This window comes from Budorcas taxicolor, chromosome 8, assembly GCF_023091745.1.
Source record: "Budorcas taxicolor isolate Tak-1 chromosome 8, Takin1.1, whole genome shotgun sequence".
NCBI lineage: Eukaryota > Metazoa > Chordata > Mammalia > Artiodactyla > Bovidae > Budorcas > Budorcas taxicolor.
Genome location: NC_068917.1, coordinates 102,900,804 through 102,925,739, shown reverse-complemented (window position 1 = coordinate 102,925,739; position 24,936 = coordinate 102,900,804). Strand labels below are relative to the sequence as shown.

The following is a 24,936-nucleotide window of genomic DNA, read 5'->3' as shown; positions in this document are numbered from 1 at the left end:
CCTGAGTTTCTCAGCTCAGAATTTTCAGATTTGCTTTGCTGTCCCCATGGGGTTACACTTGCAAACAGTCAACATGTAGACGTTTACTGAAGACCCTAAAACCAGTCCATTGGAAATAACAAGTCTTGGATTCTAGTTTTAAGGTGATTTCCTAATGCAGGCTCCAAATTTCAGCACATTTATTCTATTCTCAGGTCAGCGAATAGAGAACCCCAGTGGGGTTAGGGGCAGTATTCATTTTACCCCCAGAAATCTGCCATAGGCTCACTTTCCTCTAGAGCAGCCGTCCCCCACCTTTTTGGCACCAGGCACCAATTTTTTGGAAGACAATTTTTCCATGGACAAGGAGTGGGGGGTGGATGGTTTCAGGATGATTCAAGTGTGTTACATTTACTTTCTTTCTATCTAATGCCAATGCTGATCTGACAGGAGGTTACTGGTAGCCTAGGGGTTGGGGACCCCTGCTATAGAGATGCATGTAGAGAATCACACTAGAGAAAGGATGCCTTACCTTGACAGTCATGTCTGCGCTGGATGATGCTATAGCCTCTGAGGTTATATCATCTCGTGTTAGCAGCACGCTCTCCCACCCAACTCCTGAAAAAAAAAAAATGAGTGTCATTCGAGCCAAGTGCATTCAGTTGGCATGGATGGAAACTATTTTGCAGCTTTCAAGTCCATGTGACGTGTAAAGGAAATCAGTGGTTCACCTGCCTGGCAGTTAACAGGAAAACTTCCTTTCAGAAATGTGGTCAGTCAGCACCTCTTGTTTTCACCTAATCTCCAAGTTTGGAGTCGTCATCTAAATTTTGTATGTTATGGTTTAATTGCTGTCATGTCCGACTCTTGCCAACCCATGGACTACAGCCGTCCAGGCTCCTCCGTCCATAGGATTCTCCAGGCAAGAATACTGAAGTGGATTGCCATTTCATTCTCCAGGGGATCTTTCCAACCCAGGGATCGAACCTGGGTCTCCTGCATTGCAGGCAGATTCTTTACCGACTGAGCTACCGGGGAAGCCCCATCCCCAGGGATATTTATATAAATCTTATATGTTATAGACGGTGCTATTCCTAGTACAGAGTGGAGAAGAGGTTAAAATGAACTCCTCTAGAATCCAGGCCTCATACTGAGGTCTTATGTGGGGCTTAAAGTGAATCCCATAACACAGAAATCTGTCCATCTGAATCTAAGTCAATACCCAATAGAAATGACTCCAGATTATTTACTGTCCTAGATTCTGCACACCTGCTGAAAAGAACTGAGTTTATACTCACGTTTAAAATCTATATATGTTTCTCCCCAAGTCTAAATACATGTTAGCTCCTTTTCTCTTGAGCTGTCAGACAGGCTCTGAGAGTGGACATCTGGCAAGACACAAGGTTTTGTTCTCTCCAGCCTCAAAAAAGATATCAGGGGCTATTGTTTGAAAATACCCACATCACAATAGAGTAAAACTACACTAATTTAAATGCAGTTATGTGTGTGCATGGAGGTGGAATTGTCTATAACAGTGAAAAGTTTGAAGTAATGACAGGAATATTTTTAAAAACAATATTGCAAGTCAAGTCATCTTCCTAAAACCTAAGAAGGTAACACTTATTAGTAGAGTTTCTCGGGGTCTACTTCAATAAGCAGATACAAATTTTATAACTGGTATAACAACTGCCTACTGGGATATGAGTGTTCATAGCTTAAAGTATTAAAAAGATTATTTTTAAAAACAGACAAAATAAAAATAAAAATAAATAAAAACAGACAAAAACTATGTAATATTAATTTACAATATTGATTTTCTTATATAATTTTCCCTAAGGAAAACTCAAGGGCAATATTCATGCTAGACCTGTGTGAATCACCGAAATTCCACATTTCAACTGTTAAGCATTATGTTAAATGAGAACTGGAACGTTTTTCTGTTTGCCACATAGTAAATATTTTAGGTTCTGTGGTCAGACCACTTCTGTTGCAGCTTCTCAAGCTGCCATTATTGAGAGAAAGAAGCCAGAGATAACATTATTGAGAGAAAGCAGCCAGTGATAACATATAAGCAAATGGACATGACTGGGTTCCAATAAAACTTTATTTAAAAAAAACAGGCACTGGCCAGATTTGGCTCATGAGATGTGCATTTCCAGCCTCTATGCTAAGTCAAGAAACCAGAGATGTATCTAGAAAAGATTGTTATACTTTGGCATTTTTCTAAGGATCAACTGGACAAATTGGGGGTGAAACTATAGCAGTAGTTTGCAATTATATGACACTTTAAATAAACTAATATGAGATTAATTCAATTTTAATATGTTAGCACTGATTGCATTGCCTTATTTTATATTCTGAATCCTTGAGAGTCTCATTTCACAGGAAATGTGCACCATGGATTACTCAAGATCCATGGGCTATAATTTATTGCAGAGTGTAAACAGTTGTCTCTCACTGGGTTGTAGAAATTGGGTCAGAGAAGTTTGATGACTTGCCCTACAATTTCCTCTCAGGAAAGTTGTGGGCTTTGTCTTAAATGCACATTTCTGGGAAAGAAATCTTGTTTCCACACAAACAGATTATTTCCCAGACATATCTTGCATTTAACTAAAACCCTTTCTGGTTTAAGCCACTATTGGTACCTACTGGAATGGCCAGCAGAGAGACACAGATATTGGGCATGGACAAATATATGATTTTTAATTACAGAATAATTTGATTTTTTTTTTTTTTTTGGCTGCGCTGTGCGGTATATGGGATCCTAGTTCCCCACCTAGTAATCGAACCTGTGCCCCCTGCTCTAGAAGCACAAAGTCCCGACCATTGGATCTCCAGGTAAGTCCCTAATGTGAATTATTGTTCAGCAAATATTTGGCGCCCTTCTCTCCCACTGTGGGAGAAAATTTCTTCCCTGTCCTACTGATGTTTGCCTTGGCAAATAGGATGTTAGTGGATATCATGCAAGCAAAGGTTTGAAATGGGCTTGTGTGGTGACATTTGCCCTCTTGCTCTTCTGCTCTAGCATGAGAAGGACATGCCCCAGTTGATCTGCAAGGAAATGAGAGTCATGGGGAATTGACTTGAACCCAGTCTGCACCTGGAGCTAGGCCATGTCTATCAGCCAATCCCCAGCTCAACTGCATATGCATGATGGTAACAGTGATTCCGTTTTGGGATGATTTGTCAAGCAACATTATTCTAACAGTAACTGAAAGATAGAATCTATCACCAAAATTATACATGAAAATCATTTAAATAAAGCACTTTTATCTTTAACTATGCAAATATAATTCCCTTTGTTGCATATAATTCATTTACAAGTATTAATTTCCATCTCTATATATTATATCCCACTTTGGGAACAATCTTTCCTCGGCTACAATCATTCCTTTCGTAAGCAATACTGTGTTTATTACAGGATATATGGCCATAAGAAAGAGACATGAGACATCAATACATATGTAATCTCAATATATAATCTGACAGATAATATAGAATATATGTAATTCACATAGTGTAGTTTTACCTACTGTACTTTCAAATAACCACTTTTATAGCTTCCCTTTTCCCTTTGCTCAATCTTACTTACAATTTTTTTTTAAAAAATGTATTTTATATTATTCATACAATCCCTAGCAATACTATATTATTTTTATTCCATTTTTAAAAGGCTGGATCAAACCTTCAGGAAAAAAATAACCTTTCTCTCCCAGAAGAGAATAACTTTTCATTTCTCTGTAGTGGAAAAACTGAGACCCATCTACTTGTAGCTAAGGGATTCTTATAAATACTCCATCAGGGAGAGTTTTATAAAGATCTTGCAGCAATAAATCAAATCTGCCATGAATTTGTTGTTGTTGCTTTTTATATACCTCCTTATTTACCTTCACAGTCAGATAAATACATCCCTTTGCCCAAGCTTCCAGTTCCCTGGTGCCCACATCCCTGGGTCTCTGTTCCCAGGGTGCACTCTGCTGATTGTCTTGGCCCTTCTCTGTTGATTTCTATCAGGAATAATACATGTATTGTTGACAGGATAGTGCCAGCAAAAGGAAGGGGGCTTGGTGAGGAAGCAACTGATGGCATCCAGAGAACATGGGCTGACTTCCTTAATTCTGATCCTGGCTAGTACTAAAAATAAATAAAAATGAAGGGTCCAAGGCCCAGAGGGAAAGGGGAGCACTGCATGGGAGGGTGCTGGTTGTGCCCAGACCCCCTGGAATCACCATGTGTCACGAGGTAAAAGCAGATTAAGAAAGAAAGACAAGTCAGCATAGACTCTTATATGCAAGAGAGTGGACCCTTGTTCTAGCCCATCTATCCACACAGATTTTAGATAGATCACTGGACAAAGCAGGTGGCTGAGGGGGTCACTAGTGCTCTTCACCAAACGCCCCTCCGTATTCCTTCCTCTCGTGGACACATAACAGGTGGACACATAACAGGATTTCACTTCCTAGCCTCCTTAGAGCTGGTGAGGTCATGTGACTAGTTCTGGCTGATGGGTATGGGTGCAGTGGCATCGATCACTTCCAGGCTGGAACATTTAATTGCTGATGACAGACCCTCCAGCACACCCTTGCCCTTCAAAATGGTGAAAGGCAGTGTTCCAGACGGTGACAATTTTGTTAGCATAAGGCCCAACTAAGAGAGTAACACAAAGCACAGATATGGCCAATCCATAAGGGCCATCATGTTAGATGCATGAGAACTAAACCTTTATTATTTTAAGCCATAGGACTGGGGCTGTTTATTACACTAGTATAACATAGCCTAGCCTTAGGAAAGGACGGACAGAGCCCTTTCAGACCTGCCATCCCCACCCACCTCCAGTTCCTGTTATAGCAAGGTCTTTAGATAAATCTGTGTTCTATCCTCTAAACAAATTCTACCCTTTAAATTTTGTCTTCTAAGCAGGTTTTAATGGCCCATACTTTCCTTGGGGGCCACTCTCTGACTCCACTGTGTTCAGCGCTTATTGCACAGGTCAGCTGCATCTCATGAAAGATTTCGGTTCTAAAGACAAAAGGGACAAAGCTGCATGATCAAAACTGCCCTTGAAAATCCCTTAAATCTCCCATACAGTCCAGTTAGCACCATACTTCAGAAAACCCAACAGAATCACTTCTGTTCCAGCTTTAGAACAGACCATTTCTCCTCTTAAGTGTGAGATGTTGCTGTTGGCTTGTACTAAGGATCATGTTATACAAAAAATACAGATCTTGAAACTCTAGGATTTCTCCATGTTTGGAGATGCCCAAACTGAGAGAGATAGAAGGAGCTAAGACCACTAGCAGAAACAACAGATTAACACTTACCTTGTCATCCTCCCACTGGGGTGTATGATATAGAATGCTTTGGGGCTTCCCTGGTAGCTCAGACAGTATAAAGAATCTGCCTGCAATGCGGGAGACCCAGGTTCCATCCCTGCGGCGGGAAGATCCCCTGGAGAAGGGAATGGCTACCCACTTCAGTATTCTGGCCTGAGAATTTGTGGACAAAGGAGCCTGAAGGGCTATAGTTCATGGGGTTGCAAAGAGTTGGACCCGACTGAGCAATTTTCCCATTCTACTGTTTTCCTCTATTTCTTTGCAGTGATTGCTGAGGAACACTTTCTTATCTCTCTTTGCTATTCTTTGGAACTCTTCGTTCAAACGGGTATATCGTTCCTTTTCTCCTTGGCCTTTAGCTTCTCGCTATAAAAGTGCTGCACTCAATATGCCAGCAAATTTGGAAAACTCAGCCCTGGCCACAGGACTGGAAAACGTCAGTTTTCATTATAATACCAAAGAAAGGCAATGCCAAAGAATGCTCAAACTACCGCACAGTTGCACTCATCTCACATGCTAGCAAAGTAATGCTCAAAATTCTCCAAGCCAGGCTTCAACAGTACATGAATCGTGAACTTCCAGATGTTCAAGCTGGATTTAGAAAAGGCAGAGGAACCAGAGATCAAATTGCCAACATCCGTTGGATCATCAAAAAAGCAAGAGAGTTCCAGAAAAACATCTACTTTTGCTTTATTGACTAAGCCTTTGACTGTGTGGATCCACAACAAATTGTGAAAAATTCTTAAAGAGATGGGAATACCAGATGACCTGACCTGCCTCCTGAGAAATCTGTATTCAGGTCAAGAGGCAACAATTAGAACTGGACGTGGAACGACAGACTGGTTCCAAATCGGGAAAGGAATACGTCAAGGCTGTATATTATCACCCTGCTTATTTAACTTATATGCAGAGTACATCATGCGAAATGCCAGGCTGGATGAAGCACAAACAGGAATCAAGACTGCTGGGAGAAATATCAATAACCTCAGTTATACAGCGGATACCACCCTTATGGCAGAAAGGGAAGAACTAAAGGGCCTCTAGAGTGACATTTCTACCTCCTCCCTCTGCTGTGAACTCACATCCCTTATCATTAGCCCTGCTTTTGGGGCTTGAGCAGGAAAAGCCCTTAAGCGTGTCTGTCTGATAGAATCGGCTCCTTCATGCCACCTTAGAAGGCCCTTAGCAACTAACCCATAAGGACCTGTGGACAGGGAGTGGACCTGATGCCCAGTTAGTCTCTGCCAGTGTCTGTTAAATGAGCAATGTTAGTTTGGGGGCAGCCAGGTTAGAGGGGGAGCTTCAGAGTGGGGCTGAGTTAAAAGCAGAGTTTGCTCAAAGGAGAAAAGAGAAACACAAAGGAAAGGGTGTGAAGGGGGCTGGTAATGACAGGGGCTGGGACCCGGGACCCATTGCCGGAGTGCTTGCACCTGGACAAATCTTCAAGCAACAGAAACAAAGAAACAATAAGGAACTAAAAATAACTGCACACTTGCACATTTGGGGGCAATTATGAACAATAAGATACAAAAAGGCCACACACTGTCATTTCTGAGATGCCAGGAGGAAAGGCAGGGTGCTGAGCATGATCCCCCCCTCACAGCACCACCAAGGGGATGGGCACGCCACCTTAGCTATGCCTCCTGTCCAACCCATGGACCCACCCCATTTAAGGACCCAAGCAGCTCCTCTCAGGGAGCCAGCAACGGCACCTGTTCCTTGATATCACCCTGCTGAGCAGCAGGAGTCCCAGTAAAGCCTTTCCTACAATTCTCATCTGGCCTCTAATCAATTTCTATTGAAGGAAGTGTCCAAGGATCCAGGTTGGTAACAGTTAACAGTCCCACTTTTGAGCTGATTCACTCTAGATGCTGAAGAAAACAGGCTGTGATTGGTCCTTTCTCCCAGAGGCAGGCAAGTCCTAGTGGCTTGAGATACTTGCCATCAAACCCCTGGAAGTACAGTCACCAGATATAAACATCTGGGTGGTGAGACCCTGTGTGCCTTGAAGACAGGGCTGACCCTTCACCAGCCCCACCTCCATGCCCACCTCACCCTTTGGAGTTGCAAAGAGTTGGACATGACTTAGCGACTGAACAGCAATAACCATCTTATATACAAAACATGGACCCATTGTGAAAATGTCATTAAGCAAAGAGTAAGTTGCTCAGTCGTGTCCGACTCTTTGCGACCCCATGGACTGTAGCCCACCAGGCTCCTCAGTCCATGGAATTTTCCAGGCAAGATTACTGGAGTGGGTTGCCATTTCCTTCTCCAGCGGATCTTCCCAACCCAGGGATCAAAGACGGGTCTCCCGCACGGCAGGCAGGTGCTTTACCGTCTGAGCCACCAGGGAGATCACAGTGAAAGGATGGGGTTAGGGCCTGGGTCCCTCTGTGTCTAAAGTTTCTTCCTTGTCAAGTCTTGGAACGGAGACTCGGCTAGATATTTCTCCTTTTAATCCTCGTTGGCTCCCTTCGGGTTTGAAAAAAAAAAATCTCACTTTGTTCTTTGAGAAGTTCTCAGCATGGTGGTCATTAAAACTTAGCGGAACTTCAGAACAATGATTTGCCTCTAAACACTTGGCTTTCGGAAACCCCACCCAAGGATTAGCTGATGGGACTTGCTTCCTCTGGATGGGAAGCCCCACCCGGGTGCTTGGAGGAGCATAGCAGGATGTGACCCCACCCCAGCTCACCCAACTCCAGGTGGTGGCTCATCCTTGCCCCAGAGCCCCAGCTTTCTCTTTCTTGGGGCAGATAAAAGGGCCAGGCCCTAGGGTCTCTAGAAGCAATGGTAGCAGGGGCATTCCCTTCCTCTCTTGGCTGCTCTCATTGAGAGGTTATTGTTGTTCAACTGCTAAATCGTGTCTGACTCTTTGCAACCCCATGGACTGCAGCACGCCAGGCTTCCCTGTCCTTCACCATCTCCCAGAGTTTGCTCAAACCCATGTCCACTGAGTTGATGATGCCATCCAACCATCTCATCCTCTGTTGCCCGCTTTTCCTCCTGCCTTCAATCTTTCCCAGCATCAGGGTCTTTTCCAATGAGTCGGCTCTTCGCATCATGTGGCCAAAGGACAGAAGCTTCAGTTTCAGCATCAGTCCCTGCAGTGAATATTCAGGGTTGATTCCCTTGAGGATTGACTGGTTTGATCTCCTCTTTGAGGAGAGTTCACTGGAAAAGAGAAAGTTTACCATTTGAACTATGAGTTATTCTCCTCAAACTCACTGAGGCCACTGGTCTTGCCTTCCCCTGTCCAACTCCTATACCGTCCCGAGTAAGGAAAGTTGGTCTGGGTGCAGCGGTAGATGTTCAGGGAGCTCAAAAATAAGACCTCAATGTCTTGTTGAGTGTTCCTCATGCCCTCTCCACTCCACTGCTCTCCCCACCAGCATGGCCACGATAATATCAATCATGACAGCTAAACTGATGAGTCAAGCACTAGGTCTTCATAGGTATCACCTCACTCAATCCTCATACAATACAGGGACACGAGGCAAGTATAATATTATCCCCACTTTACAGAGGAGAAAACGGAGACTTAGAAAACATAGAAGTAATCTAGCAAGTGATGCAATGAGCACTCTGACCTCAGAGGTTATCTGCCTAACCAGTTACCTTACCACCACCCCCAAAGATCTCTTATTTTCAGGGACTGGTAAACAGGAAACTTGAGGACATATTGGAAAAAAACAAGATTTGCAGAGGGGAAATTTTTTTTTTCCTGGAGGTTCCCATTCAAGATGGTTTCTGAGCTCACACTGAGCACATCAAATAAAGGCTTTGTGGTGGAGTTCCTGGGGACACGTAAAGCTGAGGCTGACACTGAATCCAGCCCAGGGCAGTTCAGCAAACATTCATGAGGGGTTTATAGGGCCTCTCTGGGTCAGCTAGGATGGGGCGGTTCTCCTTTCAGACAGGAAAAGCTCCGGGCACAGTCCTGTGGGGTCCCGTGACAACCAAGTTCTGCAGAGGGTGCCCTGCGCGGCAGAACCTCTGAAAGATGGACAAGGATTAAGACTGAAAGAACTGAGTGCCTCTGAGCTCCACCTTGGGTTTCAGACACTCCACAAGTAAACCCTGGGACAAAAACTCTGGGTGATCTCAGAGGCAAGCATGCGGTAGAGAAGAAGTGGAAACTCACAGCACCTTGGGCTGGAAAAACAAAAATACAGAGCTTGCTCTCTCCCTGTAACCATGTGGTAGGAAGGAGTAACAACAATAATAGCAGGTTATCATTTCCTGAGAGCTAATTATGTGCTCTTGGTTGTGCTTTATTTAACATATATTACCTAACAATCAGAAACCCTACATAACGTAGACACTTTTTAAAAATTTATTTTTCATTGGAGGACAACTGCTTTACAATATTCTGTTTGTTTCTGCCCTACATCAACATGAATCAGCCATTGGTATACTTATGTCCCCTCTTATTTTTAATCTTTATTTTTTGGATAGCAAAAATGAAGCTTAGAGAAGTAAATAATTTGTCCAAGAACACATAACAGTAAGGAGCACATTTGGGATGTGAATAAAGCTCACACTATACGAGGCTGTTACTAATCACTTCTGCTCACTAAGGTGTCCACAGTGAGAAGGGCAAGGATCCTCTTGAGACTGGGACCACACATGGACACACATACCTGCCTGTCACATGCACACACTTTTATGTACACACACACATGCACACATAGACACCTGTGCTTGTGTGCACAACCGCAGACCCACGTATATATGCATAACCCACGAAGTGCGAAGCTGCAACAACTTTTCAGCTCTGATCTGCTATATGCTCTGGAGTCTTAGACCTCCTTTTAAGAAGAAGAAAGCCTTTCTCAGTGATAGTATCTGAGGGTAAATGGGGAACTGGTGTTTCATCTCTTGCTCGATTCTCAAAGGTGAATTTTATATGAAGTGGGAGGCAGATTCCAAATGCATAAAACTGAGAGCAGAAAGGATCACACTTGTGTTCAAAATGAGTTTTACAAGACACTGGAGGCCTGAGGCAATTTTGAAAATGGTTTGTTTGGGCTCACCAGAACCAGTCCTCAGAAATTAAAGCCTTTTTAGGCAACCCTGCTCCTTGTAGCAAACTCAACAAACTGTTCACAAACAGGGTCCCTGCTGAGAGGCTGGGCTTCCCAGGTGGCGCTAGTGGTAAAGAACCTGCCTGCCAACGCAGGAGACTTAAGAGACGTGGGTTCAATCCCTGGGTCAGGAAGATCCCCTGGAGAAGGAAATGGCAACCCACTCCAGTATTCTTGCCTGAAGAATCCCCTGGACAGAGGGTAGCCCACGGGGTTGCAAAGAGTCGAACACTATTGAGCAACTTAGCACACTCTCAGAGGTTAGAGAATTAACAGCTTAAAGCCTGGTTTACCCTCAAGTTAATTTGCAGATAATATCACTCAAGGGGGCTCCCCCCATAAGTCCAATAAGGATTCTGTTATAAGTCTCCACAATATCCTATTAGCTTTGCCAGCCTGATTTTTAAAATATTTATTAATATTCTGTTTGGCTGCCCCAGTCTGAGTTGTGGCATATGGGATCTAGCTCCCTGACAGCAATAGAACCCCAGCCTCTTGCATTGGGAACACAGAGTCCCAGCCACAGGACCACCAGGAAATTCCCTGCCAGCCTGGTTTATAGGTTGGAAAGATATTTGATATTTAGCCCCCAAACATGTCATATAAAATTAAATAAACATACTGTAAATCAACTATACTTCAATAAAATATAAAAAATAAAACTGGCAAAGAGTGAAAAAAATTATGTACAAACCCAAACCACCATCTTGGATCCAGTTCTTGTGCAAAGGAGATGCACTGAAGACAGGGCAGAGTGACATGGACTTACTTAGAGTCCCTGGGCTCTTTGGCTGGCTTCCCTGATAGCTCAGTTGGTAAAGAATCTGCCTGCAATGCAGGAGACCTCGTTCGACCCCTGGGTTGCGAAGATCCACTGGAGAAGGGATAGGCTACCCACTCCAGTACTCTTGAGCTTCCCTTGTGGCTCACCTGGTAAAAGATCCGCCTGCGATGTGGGAGACCTCGGTTTGATCCCTGGGTTGAGAAGATCCCCTAGAGAAGGGAAAGGCTACCCACTCCAGTATTCTGGCCTGGAGAATTCTATGGACAGTCCATGGGGTCACAAACAGTCAGACACGACTGAATGACTTTCACTCACTTGGACTCTTTGGAGGGTCAGTCACCCAGTTGGTACCCTTCCCCTCTCTTGGTTGTGAAAAGAGTGCCATGGATGGAAGGCACGGGGGAGAGCGTGGGTGGCCCTTGGAGACATGAAGAAGCTGGCTCCACCGTGCCTTTTCCCACCTGCTGCCTCCTCTCCAGCCCACTGCACCAGTTCAGGCTTCCAGAGGTCTCCCAAATCAGATCAGCCTTCCATATCATCACCACCATTACTTTTCAGGAATGTAACTGTGTTCACATCCCTCCCGACCTCATTGCATTTCTTCTCTGCGTCTAGCATAGTGCTTGGGCTGGGGAGAATCAGGTGGGAAGACCTGGTTCCAGGCCCTCAGGAAGGTGGTGGTCTGGAAGGAGGTTTTCTCTGGGCCATCTGCTTTCCAGCATTGCTCCACTCCCTCTCTGTATGGGGCATCCCTTGTGTGGGCAGCCAGGATGTTACATTTCCACCCTGAGTTCTGGGCATCCTGCCAATGCCTCTTCTGCTTCCGTGGGGTGGTGGGGCACTGTGGTGGTATCAGGTAACCCCTGGGAGCTCACTTGGTCATTCAGAAAACCCATCTGAATCAAGTAAAAGTATATGGTGGTGGTGGGGTGGACATTTTTAGAAGAAACTTCTGGAAAATTCAGAACGATTCTTAGGATTATCATCGGTCCAGAAGCTGCAAATGGTGACCCTTCTAGCTTGTAGGTGTGCTTTGTCGAGTCTGCAAGGCTCTGTTGTCGCTTTAAGTGATTTAATTGCCAAGATTCAAAATTCTTTAGAATGGACACAAACATCTAGTATCTCTTGAGAAAAATGAGAAGATTTGGCAAAACTAGGCCCAGCAGCCACTGCTCTACCTGGCAGCAACTGCCAAGAGCTGTGTAACTACCTTTATCCATGAGATCTGCCTGCTCTGAGGCCTCAGTTTCCACCACCCTCTCGTTTTATTTGTGGGTTGACGTCATTCACTGATGTTAACTGTCTGGCCCTTAATGGCATCTGAATTTGCCAGCCCAATCTGATTTAATTGCCACAATATCCCTCATGAGGAGACTGAGAAAAGTTGTGAATTAATCCCATTTCAAACTTTTTTCCAAAAAATTGATGTCTAGTTGATTTATAAAGTTGTGTTAGTTTCAGGTATATAGCAAGTGATACACACACACACACAGGAACAGAAGATACCCTGGAGAAGGGAATGGGTACCCGTTCTAGTATTCTTGCCTGGAGAACTGCATGGACAGAGGAGCCTGGAGGGCTACAGTCCATGGGGTCGCAGAATCGGACATGACTGAGCGACTAACACTTTCACTTTCATATATATATATATTTGTTTTCAGATTTTTTTCCGTTATAGGTTATTACAAGATATTGAATATAGCTTCCTGTGATATACAGTCGTTCCTTCCACTTTTTTAAAGATTTTTTGAAGTAGTTTGAATTTAAACCATCAGTTGAAAAAATGGATTTGACCAAAGCTGGTTAGTAACTTATTACTGAACTGGCAGGAGAACCACACGACCACGGCAAGTTATGTCACCACTCTAAGCCTTAGTTCTCTTTACCTGTAAGAGGAAGATGGCAAGAGAAACCTCTTAGGGTTTTGCTGTGGACACATAACTCCTCAGTTCAGTGCCAGCAACAGAGCAAACACTCAATATATATTAGTTATTATTATTTTTTATTCTGTGATGCCATACTGACTTCCCTGTTAAATAAATGGCTTCTAGGAATATATAGCAAGGCAGATTGTAGCTAAGAAAAATGCTGCCAGGAGAAAAAGCAGATCCCTGGATCTAAATCAAAGTTTTCAATGTCTTTACATGACTGGGGTCATAATTAGTGCCTCTGCTAACTTGCTCAGTTAACTATTTTTTCTACAAATGCCAGTGATGATTTGGTCCCTTCCTTGCCCTACCGCCCCCCCCCGCCCCCCCCCTCCGCAGATTACTGTAGTTCTTAAATAGAAATTACTATAGCTCCATGGGAATTTCTGTAGAAATTTCTGCAGAAATTACTTTAGCTACATGGGAAATCTGCTAAAATGAGATTTTAGATTTGTGGGCCTGTAGGTAGCGAGGCAGCTAGTCTGGCGCTATGGGCTGAACTGTGCACCCCCAAACTATGAGTCAACTAGGTTGAGGCCCTAACTTCTTGCTCCTTAGAATGTGAATATATTTGAAGGTGGAGCCTTTAGGGAGGAGATTAGGTGAAAATGAGTCTGTCCAAGTGGGACCTAATCCAATCCGACTGGTGTTCTTTTAAGGAAAGGGTGTTTGGACACAGAGAGTGACACTGGGGTGCACACAGTGAGGACCATGTGAAGACGCACGGAGAAGAGGGTCACTGCAAGCCGAGCAGAGAGGTGTCAGAAGAAACCTGACCTGCTGACACCTTGATCTTGGACTTTGAGCTTCCACAACTGCGAGCAAATAATAGACATTTCTGCGATTTAGGCAGCCCTGGCAAATGAATCCACTTGGGAAACAGAGAGTCAGGGCACAAACCAGAAGAGCCTCTGACTTGTAGCTGACAGACGCAGAGCCGCGGACAACCTCCAGAATGGGGTCCACAGCGGGGCTTTGGCATCAGAGCCTCCCCTCAGGGTCAGAGAGTGAGGAGATGCGAGACTCATGACGAAGGATGGGGAAGAGGGAGGCGGTCCGGATGGATTCCAGAGCCAGGGCCAAAGCTCTTGGGTGGGATGTTAAATGCTCTTAGCAGGCTGTTTGTGCATGTGGAGCAGGGGTAAGGGAGGCGGCCAGGGGGTGGTTATTTACAGAGTTTGAGTCTGAATCGCCATGGGGCTGAATGTGTTGAAGGCAGAAGGCACAGATATTAATTAATTTTTATATTGTTTTATGAGCCTGTGTTGTTTTCAATTCAAGAGTGCTTATGCGGTTGGAAACAAACAAGTCTGATGTTTCTCAAGTTTTAAAACCCATTTGGGAGTTTGGCTTGATCCACTAAAGAAGTCTGGAAGCTGAAACACAGATATTGTTTTGACTTTTGGGAGGCATCCATAACGCTGCATCAGAATATTTATACCCTGAAGTCTCCCTTCACCATCATGGGCAAATTTATCTATTGCTTTTCTGGACACAGATGCAAATTTTTAAAGCACCCATAACTCAAAATGACACAAGCTCATTCTGGTGATTTGATATATGATGGGGACACAATTATTAGTGTGACTTTCTCCCTTCTTCCCTCCCCTCAGCTGTTACAAGGAACTGAGTCTTGCTTGGCTCCATTTCTCTTCCTTTCTTGCCCTTTAAGGAGAGATCAGCATCTGCCAGCTCAGTAGCTAGGCATTTATAATCCAGAATTGGGGAAATAGTAGGAAGAGACAAGCTGGAGAGACAGGAGGAATAGGGGAGGGCAAACCAAAAGAGAGATTTGTTAAGCTGCCTAGATTTTAGATAGATAGAGGGATGGATAGATAGCTAAATGGATGGATGATGGATGGATGGATGGCTGGCTGGCTAGAGCGATGGATAGACAGATGAATGGCTAGATGATGAACGGATGGATAGACAGATGGACAGATGGGTAGACAGGTAAAACCCAGGCAGCTTAGCATGTCTTTTGGTTTTCCCTTCCCTTTTTTTCCCTGTCTCTCCAGCTTGTCTTTTCCTATTTGTTTTCCTGGTGTCTATCTATCTGTCTGTCTATCTATTTACAGAAAGAAACCAGTGGCTTGAGGGAAGGAATAAAGGAATCATAGTGGACACTGTTGCTGTCCTCCCCAACACTGATTCTCTCTTATTATGTCAATAGCACCCCAATCTCCCTTTGGGGATGCTATCACTCTCGATCCCTAGTCTGTGTGATTCACATGGGGTTATCTCCGTTCCTCAATTACCTTCTTCAGGAAGTGAACAGAGTCTTGACGATGAGTTTAGGATGAGCATGCAGCCCTGGGACTCTGCTTAGAATGCTGGAAAGGGAGACCTTTCCCAATAGGTTTGCTAAACTGCTAAGATTCAGCCTGAGGGGTACTGGTGGTCATTTATGGAAAAAGCTTTCCAGAAAATGAAGCCAGTACAGAGGAAAGAGGAGCTGAGAAATGGAGTCTAAGTCAAAAGAACAGCTCCTGGACTTCATGATTTTTGAGAAAAGAGAATATTTTATTTGGAAACTACTTTGAATTAGGATTCTGTCATGTATGACTCAAAGAGTGCTGACTGAAACAGAGATTCCAAGAGAAGCAGCTGCAGGGAACGGAAGAAAGGCCCGCCACTGATGCACTTCAAGAATGAAAAATAAAGATCCGAATGCCTTTGAATGATATTTGGAAGCTGGACTGTAATACTGTGCATGTGACATCTCACCAAGACCAGACTAAGGGCGGTCCCTGGACTTAGTAGAGCTCTTTAGAACAGGACTAGGAGGATTAGGAAATGCCATGCTTGAATGAAGATGCCAGAAGTCATCCAGTCCTGTTTTCTATTTAATGCTTAGATCTCTTTAAGCATCTTGAAAAGGAACTCACGCTGATTCTATTTACACACCTCCAGGGATAAAGAACTTATTCTCATAAAGGCAGCTCGTCATGGGCTGAATTGTGTTCCCCCCCAAAATATGTTGAAATCCTATCCATCAGCATGTCCCCATATGACCTTATATATAAAATAGGGTCTTTGAAGATATAACTAAGATAGGATGAGGTCGTTTGGCTGGGTCCTAATCCAGTGTGACAGATGTCCTTACAAGAAGAGAGACATATACACAGAGAAGAAGGCCACATGGAGATAGAGACAGAGGCTACAGTGATGCAGCTACAAACCAACACAGACCTGGGGTACCAGAGGCCGGGAGAGGCCAGGAAGGATCTACCCCCAAAGACATCAGAGAGAGAGCCGAGCATCGACAGCACCTTGATTCTGGACTTCTAGTCTCTAACACCAAGAGAGAATTCATTTCAATCCAGGAGAATAAAAAAAAAGGCTGTTTTAAGCCACCCAGTTTCTGGCGTTTTGTTATATTAACCTTAGGAAACAAATAAATAGTTCCTTCCATTTTCAGCAAGTTTCATATCAGAATGGACTTCTTGACATTGAGCTAAAATGTAACTCTATGCAGCTACTGGCCTCAGCTCAGTCTTCTGGAGTCAGATTTATTTTTCCCTCTACAAAACAATCTTCAAGTATTCCAGGATGTGAGTATGTCCTAACTGACACATCTCTTCCTTTATGCTTCTAGGCTGTTCACATCTTCCTGCCTCTCAAAGCCTGGTATGGTAAACCATCCTTCAGTGGCCACCCCAAACATGATTCAGGGACTCCTCGGTGTCTCCTTCAAGTTATGAGCTAACAAGGCTTGGGTTGGACTATAACCCACTAGTAGGGTAGCGGGTGCTAGTTCTGAGAATCCTACAAAGTGATACCTTTTCATTCACAATTTTAGAGAAATATGGTGATGGGTAACACTATGATGAAAAGCTGTTAGAGGAAAAAGCAAAACCATGAGACACAGAGAGAAGCTTGTCAAAGACAGCATTTTAAAAATACCTTGACTTCTTAAAAAAAAGAATTAAATAATGCCATTTGCCGCAACATAGATGGACCTTGAGATTATCATATGCAGTGAAGTACATCAGACAGAGACAAATACCATATGTCACTTAGGTGTGGAATCTTAAAAAAGAAATGATACCAATAAACTTATTTTAAAAATAGAAGTAGACTCACGAAGATAGAAAACAAACTTGTGATTACCAAAAGGGGAAGATGGGGAGAAAGATGAACTAGAAGTTTGGGATTAATATACACATACTACTATATATAAAATGGGGCTTCCCAGATGGTGCCGTGGTAAAGAATTCACCTACCAATCCAGGAGACACAGGAGATGTGGGTTTGATCCCTGGGTCGGGAAGATTCCCTGGAAGAGGAAACGGAAACCCCCTCCAGTATTCTTGCCTGGAAAATCCCATGGACAGGGGAGCCTGGAGGGCTGCAGCTCACGGGGTTGCAAAGAGTCAGACACAACTTCGCAACTGAGCACACCTACATGCACACACACATAAAATAAGTAAACAGCAAGGATCTGCTGTACAGCCCAGGGAACTATACTCAGCATCTTGTAATAAGCTATCAACAGAAAGGAAAGTGAAAGTGAAGTCGCTCAGTCGTGTCTGACTCTTTGCCACCCCATGGACTGTAGCCTGCCGGGCTCTTCCATCCGTAGGATTTTCCAGTAAGAATACTGGAGTGGGTTGCCATTTTCTTCTCCAGGAGAATCTTCCTGACCCAGGGATTGAACTCAGGTCTCCAGCATTGCAGGCATACTCTTTACCCTCTGAGCCACTGAGCCACCAGGGAACCCCTAATAGAAAGGAAAAGAATCTGAAAAGGAATATATATATATACACATATACACACATACACATATAACTGAATCACTTTGCTGCACACTTTAATAGGATATTGTAAATTAATATATTTCAATAAAAATATTTTTAACCTTGGCTCTTTTCCCAGCCAGGGACTCAGGGATCTTTCTCGTGGAGCCAGATCTCTCCTCTCCCTCTCTCCAGTGAGAACCTTGGAGAGAGAGAGAGGAGTTGCCCTCAGAGAACCCATACCCCTTTAATTTAGAGTAAGACCCCACTAATCAAGATAAAGTCCTACATTCATGGAACAGAGTTCCTTGACTCTGAGAGGAAATTTAGAAAATAGGAAGCCTCTTAAAATCATCTTATTTTTTCTCCAAGAGTCAAAATGACAAGTGTGCCAGTTTCTGGTGATGCCACTGACTTGCGTTTGCACTTCCACACTCAGATGGCCTGTAACTTGCTGATGCCTCTTGGGGTAAAGGGAAGCTGCCTTTGTCCTAATTTGCCAGCTTTACTGTTGCTTTGATGGAGGGTTCAACTGGAGGGCCATTTAAAAGGTAGTTCTTACAGCTTGGATGGCTAAGGATCTGAAAATTTGGTTCTGGACTTTCTCAGGGGCCCATCTTTAGACTGGGGTCATCTTGGGGTCACTTATGGAAAGTGTTTTGATATCACCACATGGAAATGAATTTATGCACCATGCCAGCCACTGGTGTGGACACAAGGAGGGGCAGCCTGCTGCAACTTTGAGCAGACTTCTTTCAACCAAACCATAAGGAAGTGAATTAAGCAGGGATGAGCATCGGGAGTTTGTTTTCCCTTAAATTCTTTCCATCCTGGTATAAGAAGAATTTAGGAAGTAATCACATTTTCCGTCCTTGGTAGATGTTTAGGAAACAATGGAGGTGGCAGTTTAGCATTTAGATTAGGGTGGGGTCATTGGAGACAAATTAAAGTATGGTCTATGCACCCACATGGCCCATGGTGAAGGAGGAAACCACCTCCAGCGACTCACAACTTAGACGGAAATTAAGGGATGGACCGGGGACTCCCCTGCTGGCCCAGGGGTTAAGAATCCACAGCTACTGAGCCCACACGCCACACCTGGAGAGTTTGTGCGCCGCAGTGAGATCCCTCAGGATGAAATGAGGATCCTGAGGGCTGCAACTAAGACCAGACACAGCCAAATAAACAAATAAATATTTTTAAAGCACTCTTAAAAAAGAGAGAAAGGATGGACCTAGTCTGGTGCTGGGAGAAGCTTGCAAGGTTCCTCTGGGCCGACACCGAATCAGCAGCTGAGACTGGGGCAGGACAGAGCTCTCCTCTGTCACTTCGCCTGTGTCATCCCCGACAGGAGAGAGCTCCTCTGTGCAAGGTCTCTTACTTGAAGAGTGTATTGAAAATAACCTATTTGGAATGGTAGACATTAGAGAAAAAGCTACAGTTGCAAAGAGGGTAATAACATGACACAAGATTTACCTTCCTACCAGCCTGCCCACAAGGGAGACACACTTCTGAGTAGAACGGAGTGCAACCAGAGAGGAGGAGTGAGAACCTGACTGCAACGTCGCTCTGGGGTTGCAGAAGATCTATGACAATTGGCAGCAGATGGTCCCCACTGCCCGCCCTTCCATCACTGTGGGGCAGGATGACAGGATGGCACAATTTCATGTTTACGTAAAGGGAGGAGAAAGCCACTTGGCACTTTGCCAAAGGGCTGGGTCTCCTTTTTGCTCTAGACTCATCTGTCCTTCAGTCCCAAAGTACCCAGAATTCTTTGGCAGTGAAGACCTCTCAACACACTTTTTCATTCTTTTGTTTTTCCCATTTTTCTCTTTTCCCTGTTTTTAAACTTTAGCACCTTCTAAGGAAGATTTCCAGCAATATAGGGTTACTTAGTAGATATGGCCTCTGACTCAAAAATCATCTAGGGATCGTGAGTGCTAGCAAATGCCCTTGTACAATCACTATATAAAATTGCTTGGGTTTGGGTTTTCAGATTCAAGAAGCATGAAACAATGAAAACAGACTCACTCATCCTAAAGAGACTGCATATCCCTTATCATTCAAGAAGCATACCTTAAAACTGTACTTATTATACAATTACCTTTCAGATGTATAATAATAAGTAAAAGTGATAGAAACTTAGCTTAGTCCAAGAATGAGCACACTCTTAGACTTGCAGGTTGCCGCTGGAAAGTGGTATTCTAATCTAGAGTACATGTAAGGAAGTGTAAGCAGAAACCCTGCTTTCCCTGTAGAACAGAGCACATCCGGTCCAGGTAAGCTGCTGTCCTCCACATGGCCCTGTGTTTCACTAACTCAGCCATAGAAACCCTATGCTCCTTGCCAGTGACTGGTGTAGGAAAGGTACTTGCCAATAAAACACTGAATGAACAATGAAACAGAGCCTGATACAGATCTTTGGGAAATATTTCCTTGCTCTTTAAAAGAGACACAGTTGAAAGAAACTTCCCTCTCATCTTCCATTGAACACTATCAGATGTATGGGGAGAAGGCAATGGCACCCCACTCCACTACTCTTGCCTGGAAAATCCCATGGGTGGAGGAGCCTGGTGGGCTGCAGTCCATGGGGTCGCTAAGAGTCAGGCACGACTGAGCGACTTCACTTTCACTTTTCACTTGCATGCATTGGAGAAGGAAATAGCAACCCACTCCAGTGTTCTTGCCTGGAGAATCCCAGGGATGGGGAAGCCTGGTGGGCTGCCGTCTATGGGGTCACACAGAGTCGGACACGACTGAAGTGACTTAGCAGCAACAGATGTATGAGGACTGGTGATGCCTAGACTGTGGCAGTCATTTTGTAACCATGAGAACAGAAGAAGCATGACAGAGATGACCCCCTGAGGATGGAGGAACGAAACTTGGAAGTAAGCTGAGCCCTCGAGGATGTCACCGTGTTACGAAATTAGACCACTCCAGGCAGCCCTACTACAGGAGTCCTTCTTATGGGCAATTATATTGTTTCCTTATTATTTAAGCCAATTAAGATAAAATCTTCTGTCACTTGTAGCAAAAACACTCCAGGAAGCTATTAGATTGTGTTCTTTGATATAATAATTCATCTTGGAGAAGATATGTATTTTGGAGATGTTCTGACCACAAGATTAAACATTGTTTATCAAAAACTAGAAAATACAGAGACATATGTACATGAAAAATCACATAATGAAGAAGAAAAGCAGAATATAAAAGGATAGGGACACAATCCTAACAACATCAATATGCACACAGCTTCTACCGAAGATCAGAAGAAAATCCAACTCTGCAGTGACAGCTGATCGATAAATGTTCACTAGACTCTGTTTCTATCAACTATTACTCCAACTGAAACCTTAAATTTTAAAGTCTATGAAAAAGTAGACAACATCAGATCTCAAATAGGAACTTCTGCACAAAATGAATGGCAGAGAAAGGTCTGTGAAGGAGGAGTGACACGTGTTTTAGGAAATGCTTTTAGAACAAGTCATTCCATGTCAGTGATCTGGAGCTTCCTCCCTTGATGTAATTACCTATTACAATAGCCCAAATGTATGAAATATCTTTTCAAAAATTGTCAAATACACAGACTTCAAAGAAGAGAAAGGGTAGGATTGTAAAACAGTGAGGAAAGAAGACAAAGGAAAAACAGTATGGGAGACGGTCACTGTCTCTTACACAATGAATTTCTGAAAATATGTCATAAGCACAGCCTGAGTTGTGCTTTAACTGGCATAAATACAAGCGGAAGAGCAAATCTAAGTCAGAGAAGCTATTGCAGCAAGAAAACTGTCTGCATCTGCCCGAACAGCAGAAAAGACAAGAAGCAGGGAAAAACCAGACAAAAAGAAAATCCGTCAAATTCATATCAGATGGAAAGGCTATAGGAATATTTTTGTTGTAGGCAGTTATAGAGCTGTATTTTTGGAATTCCACTCTCAAGAGTCACCACTGAAACTGAGTTCTGTTATTCATAGTATTGACAGCTAAACTTAAGACAGATCGGAAAAATCAAGGCCAAGCAAATTACTGTCATATTGGGAAGCTTGCCTTGAACAGCAGCAAAAACATCAAGAAAACACATTTAATTGCATTTCATTGAATGCACTCCCACCTCCCTAAGCTTTCAGCCAATTCTCTGTCATTCAATCTCTCACACGTTTACTCAAGGAGCACATTATATCAAGGCCTTATTAAATGTTAGCTTTCTTTTTATTTTGAACTGCTGCTTAAGATTGTTTTCAGAACTGGATTTTGGTGTGGGAATCAGATTTCTTTTGAATTTGATGAAGTATTGCCAGCTGAAGCCAATTTAATGACGCAAAAGAAATGTCAGGTTGTGCAGTTAGAATAATAATTTTCTTAAAAAGTCAGAGAATTTAACAAGCAATTAAGCATATTTCATAAGGAGGAGAAAAAACCCCTATATTTTACCTCATTATAGATAGAAATGTTTAGTGTAAGAACAGTCAACAGCAGTGCCTTGTTTTCTAAAAAGTTAAATGTACTAAATATCCAAAGTTGCAAGGCATGCATTTTTTTTAATTCCAAAAGGAGCCATCTTATGTTGTCTTTAAAAGGTCAGTTTTCTGCAGATTTGCCATTAATACACATATAAGGAGATTTCTAGGAATATACTCATTAAAGACCCAATCAAGATACTGACATATTTCACATTTATTTTAGCCACCCTAAATAGTATGATTAAAAATAGAGAGGATTAAGGATTTCAGAGTGAATAGAGAATTTAGCTCCAAAAAAATGGTCAAGACTGATAAGAAGGATGAAGTCATGTATATATTAGATGAATTTTTAGTATTCCCGTCAGAACTATTTCTTCGTAAATGATTCTTCTCAAAATTGAAACAAGACATAAATTAGGGTGATTTATGCAATAAATTCATATCTCAATACTCGTTTTTTGAATAAACAATTTCCTAGATGCCACTAGCCACTCTGACTCACAGTTTGAAATACCTTGTGGGCGTTCCATCTGGAGAGCTTGGCCTCAGGCAAACGGTGAGTTTCCTAGTAATAAGGATTTGCCCTGGTCTCAAGTCACTGACCATCAAACCACAGGGTTCTGAATAGCCTCCTGTAAGGCACAGGCAAGCTCCGTAAGAAGATGAGAGCCCACAGCACGCTCTCAGGAAAATGGACAGAGCCAGAGCTTGGAATACGGGCATCCATACAATGGAATGTTATGTAGTTGTGTGTGTGTAAGTTCGCATGCACTGACATGAAAAACTCTCCAGAATATGTTAAGTGAAAGAAAAAAGGTACAAAATATTGTATTAGTATCACACTTCAGGTGTAAAAATGGGAAAGGCATGGAATGTGGTTTCGAGTTTTATTATATTTGCATACAGGAACACATTGATAAAAACATCTACTGAAAGTGATTCCCTTTGGAGGGTGACAGAGGAAAGAATAGGAAACATGCATTCAGAATAAGACATACCTCTGCATAATATTTAGATTTTGAATCATGTGAACATATCAGGTAGTAAAAGACAATAGGAATTGTTTTTGTCAATAAGAGACAAAGTCAGCAATGCTCTTCCCATATTGCAGTCTGGGGTGATAAATCATTAAAATACCCTAAACCTGATTTTCCTAGTTTGTAAGCTATTTCAAATGCTGTTCTGTACATGGGCTACTTTGAGGGCCACTGACTTAGGTTCAAGAATGTTCTCAGAATCAAAATGCCTATTCCCTACTCAGGCTGGCCTTGGACATTTTAACAGCCACTCCCTTACCTGCCTGTTCTAACAGAATTGACTCTTAATAGGGGGGAGCCTGGTGGGCTGCCGTCTATGAGGTCACACAGAGTCGGACACCACTGAAGCGACTTAGCAGCAGCAGCAGGCAATCAATTAAGGCAAAAGGACCTCACTGAAGCACAGCAAGACAGCTGTGAATATCTGCCACTGAGTGTAAAAACTCCAGGCATCTCAACTGCATCTACATCATTGGGATCTTATTTTTTGCGATCTTACTTTTATTCTTCAATGCTGGTTTCCATTTCTGCAGGTCACCCAAAACTATTTATTGAATATGAGCATTAGGAAAATAAGAACTGAAAGATGGAGCCAAGGGGAAGGGAGAGAAGGAAGGAGGGAGAAAAAGAAGACATGAAGAGTGATAACAGTGAAAGATGGGGAGAGATGGCACAGAAAAGTAGAAGAGAAACTGAGAGGGAACCAGCTTCTCTTTTGTATTATGTATTGACAAAAGCCAGCTCATTCACCAGGTGTTCGGAACCATGGACACGCTTTCTCAAGGGAACAAATTTAGGTGTCCAGGCTAGCCCACAAAAGCCTGCAGAAATTGAACATGGCTAGCCTAAGAGCAGGGGTTTGGTAGAAGGGTGTCCACACTCTCACCCACAGAGGAAGACCCTTTTCTTATGCATTCCTTCAGGCTTGATGAGATTTAGGGAAACTTTTGAAATAGACAAGGCCATTTCTAGTTCTGAGCCTTTCTTCCATATCTTGTCTTCCCCTCCTTAGGATGAATGGGGCCTAGATTCATGAGGCTTGAAGACCCTCAGGGAGCTGACAGCTCTTCCCCCCTTAAAACCAAATCAAACCAGAAGGAAATAAAATAAAAATCCTCCCCTCCACTCACCTTCTTTGTCTCAGTTTGACATTATGGAGAAGTTTGCAAAGTTACATTCATGTATTGATTAATTAATCTGTTCAGCAGCATTTCTCTGATCAGAACATCTTTATGAAAGTTTTATGGCTGGTGGGGCCAGGTGGGCAGCCCAGCCAGGTCTTGGTGGGTCCCATCTCCCTGGTGCCATCTCCCAAGACTAGCTCTTGCCATTCAAGGCTTCTCTTCATCCACCACCCCCGTCCTCTCCACTCTTTTAGCTCATCCCCACAGCTTAGAGGCAGGTTCAGTTGTAGTTAATAACACCCACTGGCATCCTCCCAGGACATCCTGTACACACCAGTAAACATTCGATAAATACTTGGGGGTTGACTGGGTTCCAGGCACTTTTACTGCTTTATATTCAAAGTGGCTTTGAAAAGTAAGCAAAGATTAAGTTTCTGAAAGTCTGGAAGTGAAGCCAGAAAA

At 43.3% G+C, this 24,936-nt stretch overlaps 1 protein-coding gene across 1 annotated transcript in view; it reads right to left on the bottom strand.

The window, feature by feature from the left end:
- Positions 1–24,936, bottom strand: part of PALM2AKAP2 (PALM2 and AKAP2 fusion) — a 369,435-nt gene that overhangs the window by 148,210 nt on the left and 196,289 nt on the right. The window contains exon 7 of the mRNA XM_052644634.1: positions 512–597. Within this exon, the coding sequence (XP_052500594.1) occupies positions 512–597 (86 nt within the window). The remainder of the gene's footprint in view (positions 1–511; positions 598–24,936) is intronic.